General features: G+C 46.8%; 1 protein-coding gene across 2 annotated transcripts in view; it reads right to left on the bottom strand.

Moving 5' to 3' along the window:
• LOC149435695 (transient receptor potential cation channel subfamily M member 2-like) overlaps nt 1-14,909 on the bottom strand; it is a 155,722-nt gene that overhangs the window by 73,252 nt on the left and 67,561 nt on the right. For both annotated transcript variants that reach the window (XM_089662481.1, XM_089662480.1), the window contains exon 14: nt 6,504-6,649. In XM_089662481.1, coding sequence (XP_089518607.1) covers nt 6,504-6,649 — 146 coding nt within the window. The remainder of the gene's footprint in view (nt 1-6,503; nt 6,650-14,909) is intronic.

The raw sequence follows: 14,909 nt of genomic DNA on the forward strand, positions 1-14,909 counted from the left end.
GGCATCACTAGTAAAATGAAAGGGCATTGTTCAAGTGAGTTCATATTGGATTGTCATTGTTACTGTATTGTTATTTTAATGCTAATATTTTAAAATGAAAGTGTATGGTGTGACTGTAGAATGTCCTTAAAGTGGTTGTAAAGGTTCTTTTTTAAAAATAACAAACATGTCATACTTACCTGCTCTGTGCAATGGTTTTGCACAGAGCAGCCTCCTCTTCGTGGGTTTACCACCAGCACTCCTGGCACCTGCAACCCGCCAACTGCCCACATAGCAAGCTGCTTGGGGGTACTCGTGCATGCTCACTACTGAGCTGGCTCTGTGTGTCCAAAGGACACACAAAGCACAGCTCGTTCCCACCCCCCACTCCCTTCTCACTGGCTGTGATTGACAGCAGCAGGGACCAATGACTGAGCCAATAGGATAGAGAGCTGAGAGAGCCTCTGCTCTCATGCACATTGCTGGATCGAGATCAGGCTCAGGTAGGTATTTGAGGGGACTTGGGGGGTGAGGGAGCTGCATACTGAAGGATGCATTAGGCAAAAAAACCTTCAACCTTTAAAATCCTTTTAAGAAAACTGTCATCCACCATCACATGAAAATGGGAAAATCATATATGGTGTAAAGAAGGTTTTAGGGGTTAGTTCAAAACAAGCGCAAATGTTTTTAATTTTAAGAATGTCTCATCAAGTGATGGCACCTATATCGTCTTCCCCAGAGCACAAAAACTGCTAAGTAAAAAAAAAAATTAGCAAGAACTGTAGGTGTCTGGTGGGGTATAGAAATAAATGCAGGTGACTGGAGGGGACTTTATGTGACTGAAGGTGTCTGAAGATGACTGGAGGACACTGCACTTGTCTGATTGTGACGGGAGGGGACTGGAACTGACTGAAAGTTGTTAAAGTAGACTGGAAATGGAGGAGACTGGAGGTGACTTGAGGTGATTGGAGGTGACTGAAGAGACTGGATGAATCTAAAGTGGACAGAAGTAAACTGGAGCTGACATGAGGGGAGTGGAAGAGATTGGAGGGGACAGGAGGAAATGAGATGACACTTGAGAAGACGGGGGTAATTGGAGGGGACAGGAGCTGACTCAAAGAGAATGGAAGACTGGAGGGGACAAGAGGGAGACTGAAAGAGACTAAAGGAGACTTGGTGAAACAGGAGGAAATTGGAGGAGACATACTGGCAGAGAATGAATAGGACCAGAGAAGACTGGAGGGAAGAATAACAGACCTGAGGAGACAGGAAGAAACTGGAAAAGAAAGGAGATGGTGGAAGGGAACTGGAGGAGTGTGTAAGCGACTGAAGGGGATAATGGATTGTAGGGGGCTGGAAAGAACAGGAAGAGACTGGAGGTGACTGGAAGAAACTGGGGGACAGGAGGAGACTGGAGAGGACTGGAAAAGACTGGAAGGGATAGGTGAAGATTGCAGGAGACTGGAGGTGACTAGAAGAGACTAGAGGAGACAGTGTTATTTTGGGAAAGATTAAAGGAGACAGGAGGAAACTGTAGAAGACTGGGGTGACTGTAGGACAATGGAGAAGGCAGCAGGGCAATAAGGAGACTGAAAGAGACTATAGGAGAATGGAATAGATCGGAGGGGACTGGAGAAGATTGGAGGTGTTTGGATGTTGAAGAATGTTTCTGGAGAAGACTACAGGTATTTGGAGTAGGTAACTCTAGGAGACTGGAGGATACTAGGAGTAGAAGTAGATTGAAGGAGACTTGAGAAGATGTAAGGTTAGAGTAACTGGAGAAGACTGCAAGAGACTAGGGAGGAGACAAGAAGAGACTAGAGAAGGCTGGAGGTAACTGGGGGATATGGGAGGGGACAGAGGGAGAGGTAAACAGACTCAAAGAGACAGGAGGAGACCTGGGAGGAAAAAAGTAGAATGGAAGAGATTGGAGAAAGCTGGGTGTCACTATAGGAGACTGGAGATGACTGGAGAAGACTGTAACGGGGGGACGGGGAGACTAGAGATGCGAAGGGAGTTGATGGGAGGGGCAGGAGAAGAGTGCAGCACACTGGAGGGGACAAGAGAAACCTGGAAGAGACTGTAAGAGACTGAATGGGACTGGAGGGGACTGAGGTTGATTGGAAGAGACTGAGTGTGACAGGAGATCATTGGAAGAGACTGAAGTTCACTAGAAGAGACTAGAGGTTGAGACTGGAAGAGATTGGAAGGAGGAGACTGGGGTGACTGGAGGACAACGGAGGAGACAGCAGGGGGAAAAAGGAGACTGAAAGAAACTATAGGAGAATGACATAGATTGGAGGGGACTGGAGAAGATGGGAGGTGTCTTGAAGTCGAAGGATGTTTCTGAAGAAAACTACAGGTGTTTGGAGTAAGTAATTCTAGGAGACTGGAGGACACTAGAGGGGGCCGGAGTAGACTGAGGGAGACTTGAGAAGATTGAAGGTTAGGGAAGAAAACTGGAGGAGTCTGAAGGTGACTGGAGAAGACTGGAGGAGACTGGAAGAGTCAGGAAGAGACTAGAGAAGATGTGAGTGACTGGGAAAGACTACAAGAGACTAGGGCAGGTTGCCAACCAACTGTAAATTTGCGGACAGTTTGTAAAAATTGGCCGAGTATTATCCTGTCCCATAAATGTCTCTTACGAATGGCGACTGCCCATAAAAAATATGGTTACGGGCCAGCTTTGAAACTGCACATGTGCAGTTTCAAAGGCTGCTGGATCGGGGTTAGGGGCAGGCACGCGGTGACATCATGGAGGTTTCAAATGGTTGAAACACCCACCTCACACTGAGAATAAACACTCTACACACAGCAATCTTCCTTGGGCTTAGCTTTCCCTCTCCATTCTGTAACTTCCGTGACCATCCCGTCAGCTGCAGCCAATGGCAGGCTCTACCGCCATCTTAGCTTTCTCCCAAAGCCGGCACGGTGCTGCATGGTGGGAGTTGTAGTTCTCCATACTGCACACATTGGACTTGGACCACCATGCCTGTGCTTCGCAGAGACTGCACCTCCCAGAATGCAGGGTGCTCAGAATGGACTCCTGTTTGTAGTAGGAGACAGGGGAGTGTACAGCGGGATCATCTAACTGCACTCTGTGGCAGGAGCGTCTGTGGCTGTGGCTCTTGTGACTATGCCTCTAATGTTTGGCAGCTGCTGCAGCAATGTGGTGGTCAGGGCCATCTTTAAGGAGGGGCAAAAGGAGAAGCTGCCCTGGGCCCAGTCATTGTTGTGAGGCCCAAAGCAACTATTCCATACTTGCCAACTGTACTGGTTTACATTCCCTTGTCCCTGGAAGTCTTTGTCCCAGGCTGTGTCAGATATCTCAGTGTGAAGTGCTGTTACTTATACTGCCCAGCTCTGTCCTATTGCCATGTACAGATGAAAAACATGTGCAGACCTTATCAGCATTCACATATAAAAAATGGTGGCATTCATATGTAAATAGCGACAGCAATGTGACATTCACATGTAAATAGTTGTGGCAGTGTGGCATACATATCTATATGATGCCCCCAACCCCCCCCCCCCCCCCCCCCCGAGGTTCCAGCCACCAACACCTCTGGTGGCCAGTGTAGAAATGTATTGGTTGTTGGTGTAGAAATCCCCCATTACATTGGTAGCCAGTGTAATTTTTTCATTACATTGGTCTTCAGAGCAAGTTCCCCATTACATTAGTGACCATTGTAAATTTCCCTTTACATTGGTGGTAAGTGCAGAATTGCCCTTACACTGATGGCCAGTGTAAATCCCCATTACATTAGTCTTCAGTTTTAACCCTCCCTAACACTGGTAGTCGATGCAGAAATGTCACCTTCCATCCCCATCCAGCACTGCCACTTTTCCCTTCCACGCCAAGCACTGCCATTGTTCCCATCCCCCCAAGCATTGCCACTTATCCCATCCCCCCATCAGCACTGCCACTCATCTCATCCACCGAGCACTGCCACTTGTTCCATCCTTCCCACCACTGCCACTCATGCCATCAACCCTCCCCACAGCACTGCCACTGATACCATCAACCCTCCCTCCACCACTGCCAATGATCACACCCTCCTGCCCAGCACTGCTATTGATCCCAGGAGTCCTATGAATTTTCTGTCTATTGGAGGGTCCCCTAACCTTCTCAGTCCATGGTGTGCAGGCAGTGATATGATGTGCTGTAACCTTCAGCAACCAATCAGTGAGACGTAATTAAGTGCTGTAACCTCTAGCAACCAATCAGTGAGTGGTAAGGATGTGCAGTAACCTCCAGCAACCAACCAGTGACCAGTAATAATGTGCAGCAACTTCTAGCAACCAATCAGTGAGTGGTAAGAATGTGCAGAAACCTCTAGCAACCAATCAGAGAGCAGTAATGATGTGCAGTAACCTCTAGCAACCAATCAGCATGCAGAAATCATGTGCTGTAACCTCTAGCAACTAATCAGTGAGCTGTAATGTGTGCTGTAACCTCTAGCAACTTGTCAGTGAGTGGTAATGATATGCTGTAATCTCCGGCAACCAATTGCAATTGCTGCCTGATCTGCTGCAGTAAACTGATTTTGAGTTTAGCTGCTATTTATTGTATGTCTCAGAACAGGTGGAGAGCGAAATTTCATGGGGGGGCCCAAGAAAATGTTTGCCCAGGGTCCAATCAATATTAAAGACAGCCGTGGTGGTGGTAGCCAGGTGAGAGCTTGTCATGAGCACAATAAGACCAATCTCTTGTATTGTGTCCACAATCTCTGACCATTTCTTATATTGTGTCCACAGTCTCTGACCATCTCTTGTATCATGTCCACAGTCTCTGACCATCGTTTGTGTCATGTTCACAGTCTTTGACCATCTCTTGTTTCATGTCTTCAGACTTTGACCACCTCTCGTATTATTTCTGCACAGTCTTTAACCATCTCTTGTATCATGTCATTAGGTGCCAGTGTGAAGTAATTCTTAATTCCAGCAATGTGCTCCACCTTGTGCAGTAAAAATGTTCACTCACCAACACTATACGGCCATTAAAGACCTGTCACGCTCTACTGATGGAAACAGAAGTAGAGATTGGACAGATCTCCACTTCTCGCCATCTCTTGTATTATGTCCACAGACTCTTACCATCTCTTTTATCATGTCACAGTCTTTGACCATCTCTTGTATCATGTTTGCAATCTCTGGCCATCTCCTGTATCGTGTCCACAATCTCTGACAATCTCCTGTATCATGCCTGTAGTTTCTGACCTTCTCTTGTATCATGTCTGAAGTCTCTGAGGGGGAGCCTGGAGAGGAGTCAAGAGCAGGAGCACTGCCGGGACAGGGGTCATGGGAGGAGTCAGATGTTTGTGGACTGTGCAGAGGAGAATATAGGATGAAACCAGAGCCACCAAGCTGGAGCCTGGAGAGGACTGTCTGACTGAGCTCTGCACAGTGAACCTGAGAGGAGGTCAGTGACAGCGCTGACTGGCCTGTCTGAGGGAGGGTCACTGATGTAAGGGAGAAGTGAATACAGTAAGGGAGGCACTGATATAAAGATTCCCCCTTACATCAATAACCCCCTTACCTTAGTGTATACACTCTACGGAAGGTGGTCTGTGGTTACCAGAGTCCCCCCCACAGCATTCCCCCTTAAATTGGTGTCCTTAAAGTTTCCCTTTACATCAAAGTCTGAAGGAATCCCCCTTACAGTGCAAGGGGAGACTCTGCAGACCCTGATGTAAAGGGAAACTCTAAGGACACTGATTTATGGGGGACAATAGGAACTGGAAATGACTGGTGGGGACAGGAGACTCAAAGAAAGTGGAAGACTGGAGGGGACTTTGAAGGACTAGATGGAATGGGAAGAGACTACAGGTGATTGGTGAGGATTCAGGAGTACTGGATGGAATTGTAGGAGACTGGTGGGGCACAGCAGAACTGGGGGAGGAAGCTGCAGAAGGCTGGTGGGGACCAGGGGCGGACTGACCATTTGGAAACTCGGGCACTGCCCGAGCACCCGGGGTCAGTAGGGGGCCCCATGAGATGCCCCTGGTACATTTTTCATAGGCTTTTTTGAGTTTGAGCAAGGACACAAGGGCCCCATGATCCCCTATTGCCCGGGGGCCCCATGAGTTGTCAGTCCACGCCTGGTGGGGACTCAATAGCACTGAGTGGAAATGGGAGGAGACTGCAGGTGGCAAGAAGAAACAAAGTTGACTTGTGGATACTGGAGTTGACTGGTGGGGATTAGAGATAATCAGATTGGAGTTTTATTTATCTCATAACACCCACTGGGATTATCTAACTTCCCTCATGTTACAACTGTAACAGATAAATTAAGAACTTCCATGAAGATTTGGTGCTGGCATAGATTTGATGCATAAAAAGCCATTGTGGCCTGTGTTACATGGTCAGATATACATTGCCAACTTTGAGCTTCACAATCGCTCCTCTGGAGACTTTTTGCACATTTCTATAGTGTTTTTTTATACTGGTTGTCTGTTTCTTTATAACAAAGGCTACCTGGGCATAATAATATCAGATCAGGTATAAAGGCATTTCTGACAAACCTGGACACCTCCTTGTGACATAAAGGACAGAGCTTGAGACTGCCGAGCCAGTTCCAGGGCTGTGGCTCTTCCCCATTTGGGATTCACATGGATCAAAAGAAGTTCTGCCCGTTTCTCATCACTTCGATAACATTCAGAAAACACTCCTGTTTAGAGAGACAAAGGGATGAAAATGGATACATGGAAGGATTGCCAAGCTTTTTTTAAAAAAATGTCGTTAGACGAACGTGGAAAAAAAGTTTAAATCTGAAGTGTAGGTATGGCATTTTAGATCCAGCTTGGCCCATTGTAGTAGAGGTGCCTAGCACAGTGATTTTCACATTCCACGGGGATCCAAAACATGTGCACTGGTATATTTACATTCGTTCAAGCTGAACCAATGCAAATATGTAAAATCAGTGGCGTCCCAAGGCAGGTGAGGGGGGTGCACGCCCCATCGGGTGACACCTACCGCACGGGGTGACACCGTACCTGCTACAAGAAAAGGTAAGTTGTAAAGCAAGCCGACGATCCCCGCAGGATGGATTGGATCTGAAGATTGAGCATAATGGAACGGACTCTGATCCATTATGCTCAATCCGCAGATCCGATCCATCCTGTGGGGATGGTCAACATGCAACCTATACAGGGTGACACCGGACCCGCTCCACGAAAAGGTAAGTTGTAAAGCAAGCTGACGATCTCTGCAGGATGGATCAGATCTGCGGATTGAGCATAATGGATCGTAGTCCGATCCATTATGCTCAATCCGCAGATCCGATCCATGCTGCGGGGATCGTAGGAGGGGGTGTCACCAAGTGTTATCGCACCGGGTGACACCAACCCTAGGGATGCCCTTGTGTAAAATTGACATACCTAAACATCAGTTTTAAACACCTCCCACCCAGCCACTGTTTGAAGCACTCTTCAGAGAGCATTTGACAGACGGTGGGGAGGCACTGTATCACCTTCTCACTGCCTGATTAAACCCCTTGGACCCTACCCAAGCACCCCCATTCACCTGTCACTGAAAGCAACAAAGGGTATACTTCCTGCCATGGCTGTGAAGCAAAGCATCCCAGCAATAGCATGTGTACAACCCCGGGCTGCTGCTTCTGCAGCTGAAGGGGGTAGCAGTTGGAAGGGCAGCAAAACCGCAGCTCAACCTCAAGGTTTCATTGCCCCTCAACCTTACATGTGAACAAGCCCTAATAGTGCAGCCAGGCACAGTGTCTCCAATCATCACTACATCATACCAGTGCAGCCAGCAGCAGTTTTCCTGATCACCACCATACCAGTCCCAGTGTCACCAAACCAGTGTATGCCAGCAACAGTGTTCCTTATCACCACCACACCAGTCCCAGTGTAGACCAGCAACAGTGTTCCTTATCACCACCACACCAGCTCCAGTGTAACCAGAACAGTGTAGGCCAGCAACAGTGTTCCTTATTACTACACCAGTCCCAGTGTCACCAAACCAGTGTATGCCAGCAACAGTGTTCCTTATCACCACCACACCAGTCCCAGTGTCACCAAACCAGTGTATGCCAGCAGCAGTGTTCCTTATCACCACCACACCAGTCCCAGTGTAGGCCAGCAACAGTGTTCCTTATCACCACCACACCAGTCCCAGTGTAGGCCAGCAACAGTGTTCCTTATCACCACCACACCAGTCCCGGTGTAACCAGAACAGTGTAGGCCAGCAACAGTGTTCCTTATTACTACACCAGTCCCAGTGTCTAGAGTTTCCCTTTACATCTGGATCCTCAGCATTCCCCCTTGCACTGTAAGGAGGAATCCTACAGATTCTGATGTAAAGGGAAGCTCTAAGGACACTGATTTAACTACTTCATGTCCAGACACTTTTACCCCCTTCCTGTCCAGGCCAATTTTCAGCTTTCAGTGCTGTCGCACTTTGAATGACAATTGCGCGGTTATGCAACACTGTACCCATATGCATTTTTTATCTTTTTTTTACAGAGATGAAAGTTTATTTTGGTAGTATTTATTTACTACTGGGATTTTTATTTTTTTGCTATATAAATGAAAAAGTCAAAAAATGAAAAAAAAAAGTGTTTTTCTTATAACATTTTGCAAATAAATAATCTTTCTTCATAGATCTCTTTTTAGAAAAAAACAAAACAAAAAACAAATTAGTTTATAACCAAAAATTATAATTTTAAAAAAATGTTTTTTTACATTTTTATATTTTTTTTATATTATTATTTATGTTTTTTAACATACAGTCACCCTTGCAGTACGGAGTCACCATAGTGACTCTGTACTACCGTATTTGCCGGCGTATAAGACGACCCCCTACTTTTCCTGCTAAAATGTAGTGTTTGGGCTATACTCGCCGTATAAGACTACCCCTCTTCCAATGCACACCAGTGGGAGGAATAATGCCCCATCATTGGTATCAGTGGCAGGAATAGTGCCACATCATTGGTATCAGTGGCGGAAATAGTGCCCCATCATTGGTATCAGTGGCAGGAACAGTGTCCCATCATTGGCATTAGTGGCAGGAATAGTGCCCCATCATTAGTATCAGTGGGGGGAATAGTGCCCCATCATTGGTATCAGTGGCAGGAATAGTGCCCCATCATTGGTATCAGTGGGAGGAATAGTGCCCCATCATTGGTATCAGTGGGAGGAATAGTGCCCTATCATTGGTATCAGTGGCAGGAATAGTGTCCCATCATTGGTATCAGTGGCAGGAATAGTGCCCCATCAGTGGTGTCAGTGGGAGGAATAGTGCCCCATCATTGGTATCAGTGGGAGGAATAGTGCCCCATCATTGGCATTAGTGGCAGGAATAGTGCCCCATCATTAGTATCAGTGGGGAGAATAGTGCCCCATCATTGGTATCAGTGGCAGGAATAGTGCCCCATCATTAGTATCAGTGGGGGGAATAGTGCCCCATCATTGGTATCAGTGGCAGAAATAGTGCCCCATCATTGGTATCAGTGGGAGGAATAGTGCCCCAACATTGGTATCAGTGGCAGGAATAGTGCCCCATCATTAGTATCAGTGGGGGGAATAGTGCCCCATCATTGGTGTCAGTGGGAGGAATAGTGTCCCAACATTGGTGTCAGTGGGAGGAATGGTGTCCCATCATTGGTGTCAGTGGGGGGTGGAATAGTGCCCCATCATTGGTGTCAGTGGGGGGTGGAATAGTGCCCCATCGTTGGTGTCAGTGGGGGGGGGGATAGTGCCCCATCATTGGTGTCAGTGGGGGGTGGAATAGTGCCCCATCGTTAGTGTCAGTGGGGGGGGGAATAGTGCCCCATCGTTGGTGTCAGTGGGGGGGAGGAATAGTGCCCCATCGTTGGTGTCAGTGGGAGGAATAGTGCCCCATCATTGGTGTCAGTGGAGGAATAGTGCCCCATCATTGGTATCAGTGGGAGGAATAGTGCCCCATCATTGGTATCAGTGGCAGGAATAGTGCCCCATCATTAGTATCAGTGGGGGGAATAGTGCCCCATCATTGGTGTCAGTGGGAGGAATAGTGTCCCAACATTGGTGTCAGTGGGAGGAATGGTGTCCCATCATTGGTGTCAGTGGGGGGTGGAATAGTGCCCCATCATTGGTGTCAGTGGGGGGTGGAATAGTGCCCCATCGTTGGTGTCAGTGGGGGGGGGGGAATAGTGCCCCATCATTGGTGTCAGTGGGGGGTGGAATAGTGCCCCATCGTTAGTGTCAGTGGGGGGGGAGGAATAGTGCCCCATCGTTAGTGTCAGTGGGGGGGGGAGGAATAGTGCCCCATCGTTGGTGTCAGTGGGGGGGAGGAATAGTGCCCCATCGTTGGTGTCAGTGGGAGGAATAGTGCCCTTTCATTGTTGTCAGTGGAGGAATAGTGTCCCATCATTGGTATCAGTGGGGGGAATAGTGCCCCATCATTGGTATCAGTGGGAGGAATAGTGCCCCATCATTGGTATCAGTCGGAGGAATAGTGCCCCATCATTGGTGTCAGTGGGAGGAATAGTGTCCCATCATTTGTATCAGTGGGAGGAATAGTGCCCCATCATTGGTATCAGTGGGAGGAATAGTGCTCCATCATTGGTATCAGTGGGAGGAATAGTGCTCCATCATTGGTATCAGTGGGAGGAATAGTGCCCCATCATTGGTGTCAGTGGGTGGAATAGTGCTCCATCATTGGTATCAGTGGGAGGAATAGTGCCCCATCATTGGTATCAGTGGGAGGAATAGTGCTCCATCATTGGTATCAGTGGGAGGAATAGTGCTCCATCATTGGTATCAGTGGGAGGAATAGTGCTCCATCATTGGTATCAGTGGGAGGAATAGTGCTCCATCATTGGTATCAGTGACACCAATGATGGGGCACTATTCCTCCCACTGACACTTGCTGACCCTGCTCTAGTATGGTGCTGCTGCAGCCAGCATATGTGGTTGCAGCAGCACCTCTACACTGAACACTTACCTGCTGGTCCTGCACTCGATTTTCGCGGGGCCGCTCGGCTCCGCCCCCTCGTCGGTGATTGGCCATCTGTGTGCCTTTCCTGAGCTACAGTTCTAGCGGCCAATCACCGGTGAGGAGGCGGAGCCGAGCAGTCGCGTGAACATCCAATGGCCGAACTGAAGGAGCAGCCGCGCTTCCTGGACCGGATCGTCGTGGGATCGGAGCCAGGTAAGAAACAGCCCCTGCCCACCCCTGTACTTAGTGTCCCTTCCGTTGGAAGGGGGGGGGCGGCGGCACCGCGCCGCCCCCCTAAAAAGTGTCAGTATGCCGTATACCGGCGTATAAGACGACCCCCGACTTTTGAGAAGATTTTCAAGGGGTAAAAAGTCGTCTTATATGCCAGAAAATACGGTACTTGTGGGGGGTTATGAAGATTTTTTTTTACACTGATTGCTTTTACACCCATAAAGGCTGTAAAAGCAATCATTTCTCCTTCTCTCTGGCTGCATTCTTGCAGCCATTAAGAAATACTGTGAGAGCTGTGATTGGTCACAGCTTGTCACATGGTACAAGGCAGTTGTGAATAGCCCTGTACCATGTGACCTCTGTGATCATTCCCAGATTTCACACGTAGTAAGCAATGATGTCAGAAGTGACATCTTACTTACACCTATTCATGTGATCACTGATTGGCCAATCAGTGATCACATGATCGGGACCTCACACAGAGGTCCCATACATCGATCAGTGTTCCGCTGTGTCCGGAGGACGGGGAGCGCACACAATCCAAAATGACGGGCGCTGTTTATGAACAGCAACCCACCCCTGCACTGCCACCATCCGGCTGTTAATATACAACAGCCGGAAGGGAAGTGGTTAAGCCAGCAACAGTGTTCCTGATTACAGTGTCACCAGACCAGTGCAGCCAACAACAGTGGTCCTGATCTCCTCCACAGTGTCACCAGACCAGTGCAGCCAACAACAGTGTTCCTGATCTCCTCCACAGTGTCACCAGACCAGTGCAGCCAACAACAGTGTTCCTGATCTCCTCCACAGTGTCACCAGACCAGTGCAGCCAACAACAGTGTTCCTGATTGCCACTACACCAGTCCCAGTGTTACAAGAGCAGTCTCTCTCTCTTGCAAGTCAGAAACAGTGTTCTAAATTGCTAGCCACACCAGTCCTAGTGTTACTAGACCAGTGCAGCCATCAACAGTGTTTCTGATTGCCGCCACACCAGTGGCAATGTTATCAGACCAATGCAACCAGCAACAATGTTCCTGATCACTAGCCATGTCAGTACAGCATCACCAGAGTCATGTGCAGCCAGCAACAGTGTTCCTGGTCAGCGCCACACCAGTACAGTGTAGCCTCAACAGACCCAACAGCCCCATCGGCATATCCCACTGACTACGTTCCAGCAAAGCACCAGTCACACCAATTTCTTGCAGACAACTGCACTCCTAGAACAAGAAGCACTCTTTTGTTCTTCCTTTCTTCAGTCTCCTGTACTACCTGGGGACCTCACATTGCAGTAGGCTGGGCTTTCTTGGCTTATAGGAAAGGGGTCTACAGGTGATACCACACTAAACTATATTCCCTATCCACTCATACAGAGGTGATCATTGCAGTACACTGTTTTTAATAGAATCGGTTGAATTTTGTGACACACAAGATACAGTGTCTGATAGATGATTAATTCAAACATTGAAAAATTTTTACACATATGGTAACCCCATACTCAGAAGGAATAGTAGAATGTGGTTTTGGGTGAAATTCGAAGTTTGGCAATGCTGTGTATGAAAAAACTCATAAAATTGACAACTTTGTCTAAAAATGTAATCTTCATTTTCTTTCCACATTTTACAAAAACAGGAGGCAAAAATAATTTCTTCAAAAGACTAAACATGCCACTTTGGGGTTTTTACTCTCCAAAAATTGGTCATTTTGTGGGTGTTTCTACTGTCTTCGTGCTCCAGGGACTCCAAAAATGTGAAAGGTAACCAGGTAATTAGATGCATAATTTATGCCTCTAGAAAGCCTGAAGGTGCCCTTGGATTTTAGGCCCTTCTATGAGGTTAGGCTTTGAAAAATTCTCATACATGATATCACCATACTCAGGAGGAGTAGCATAATATGTTTTGGGGTGTAATTCAAAATATGCCATGATGTGTTAAAAATATATTAATAATTTACAATGTTGTGTAAAAAATACATTTTCATTACTCCTTTTCAAAAAACTTTAGGCAAAAAATGTTGTCTTCAAAAGACTTGCAATGCTTCTTAGAAGATACTTTGTGCTTTTTGCTTTCCAAAATGTGGTTATATTGTGGGTGTTTACACTGTCCTGGTGCTCCAGGGCCCCCAAAACGTGATATGTAATTTATGCCCCAAAAAACACTTGCAGATGCTCCTTGGATTTTGGGTCTGTCTATGCGTCTAGGCTTTTCTCCACAATTCCCAAAAGCTTAAGGCAAGAAATTACATTTTCACAAGACTCACTACACTGTTCAGAAAAAACCTTGGGATGCTTGCTTTCCAAATGTGGTCATTTTGAGAATGTTTTTTTTCTGTCCTGGCACTTCAGGGATTTAAGAAATGATAGGTAGGCAGGAAATTAGAGGATAAATTTATGCTCCTTGAAAGCCCAAAGGTGTTCCTTGGATTTTGGGCTCCTCTATGCATCTAGGCTGTGAAAAAAATCTCACATATGTAGCATCCCCATACTTGGGAGGAGTAGCAGAATGTGTTTTGGGGTGGAACTGTAACTATGCCTATGCTGTGTGTGAGAAATAATTTATTAAAATGACAACTTTGAGGGAAAAAAAAGCATTTTATTTTCTTAATTTTCCAAAGAAGTGACAAAAGGTGAACTTTAAAAACTCTCCATGCCTCTTACTAAATACCTTGGACTGTTTATTATTTTAAAAAAGGGGGTAATTTTTGGGGTATTTGTACTGTCCTGGCATTTTAGAGTCCCAAGAAATGAGATAGGCCGTCAATACATCAGGACTGATCAATTTCCAAATATACTGTATGCCATATACCATAGTTTGTAGACCATATAACTTTCACACAGACTAAATATACACCTATTTGTTTTTTTTTTCACCAGGGTGATATAGCAGAACACATTTTGGCTTAAAGATAAGATTATCTATTTGTAAAGTTTTAGAACAGAAAATAGGAAAAATGTTTTTTCTTTATTGTATAGCAAAAAAAAACAAAAAAAAAACCTCTGCAGTGATTAAATAACAGCACAAGAAAGTTCTATCTGTCTCAAACCAAATGCCGTAAAATTCATGTGGGTACAGTGTTGCGTGACTAAGTAAGTGTCATTAAAATGTGACAGCGCTGAAAACTGAAAAAATGGCCTGAATAGGAAAGGGGTTTTAATGCTGGTCTTCAAGTGGTAAAAAATGAGCTGAGAGCTCCACCTGTAGGCTGGAGATGATAAACACAATACAAGAACTATAGAGCAGGGTTTCTCAACCAGGGTTACATGGAACACTGGGGTTCCTCCAGAGGTTGCTGAGAGATCTTCCCCTGATTTTTTAGTCAGGATCAATTGCACCACTATCAACTATCAACCCATCCCTGCATGCCAGGGTGCTAGGTGTAACCCTGGATTCTGAACTATCCTTTCAGGCCCACATCCAGTCCCTGTCCAAACCATGCCACCTCAACCTCCGCAACATCTACAGAATATGTCCCTTTTTAACCAATGATACCACAAAGCTCCTAATTCACTCCCTGGTAATCTCTCGCCTCGACTACTGCAACTCCCTCCTCATTGGCTTACCTTTACATAGGTAATCCCCCCTCCAGTCCATCATGAATACTGCTACCAGGCTCATCCACCTTACCAGCTGTTCAGTGTCTGCTACCCCTCTCTGCCAATCCCTCCACTGGCCTCCACTCAATGTCCTCCACCCCTCTCTGCCAATCCCTCCACTGGCCTCCACTCAATGTCCTCCACCCCTCTCTGCCAATCCCTCCACTGGCCT

Source organism: Staurois parvus, unplaced genomic scaffold (genome assembly GCF_062004578.1).
Source record: "Staurois parvus isolate SC_StPar_1 unplaced genomic scaffold, SC_StPar_1.0 ptg001481l, whole genome shotgun sequence".
Lineage (NCBI taxonomy): Eukaryota > Metazoa > Chordata > Amphibia > Anura > Ranidae > Staurois > Staurois parvus.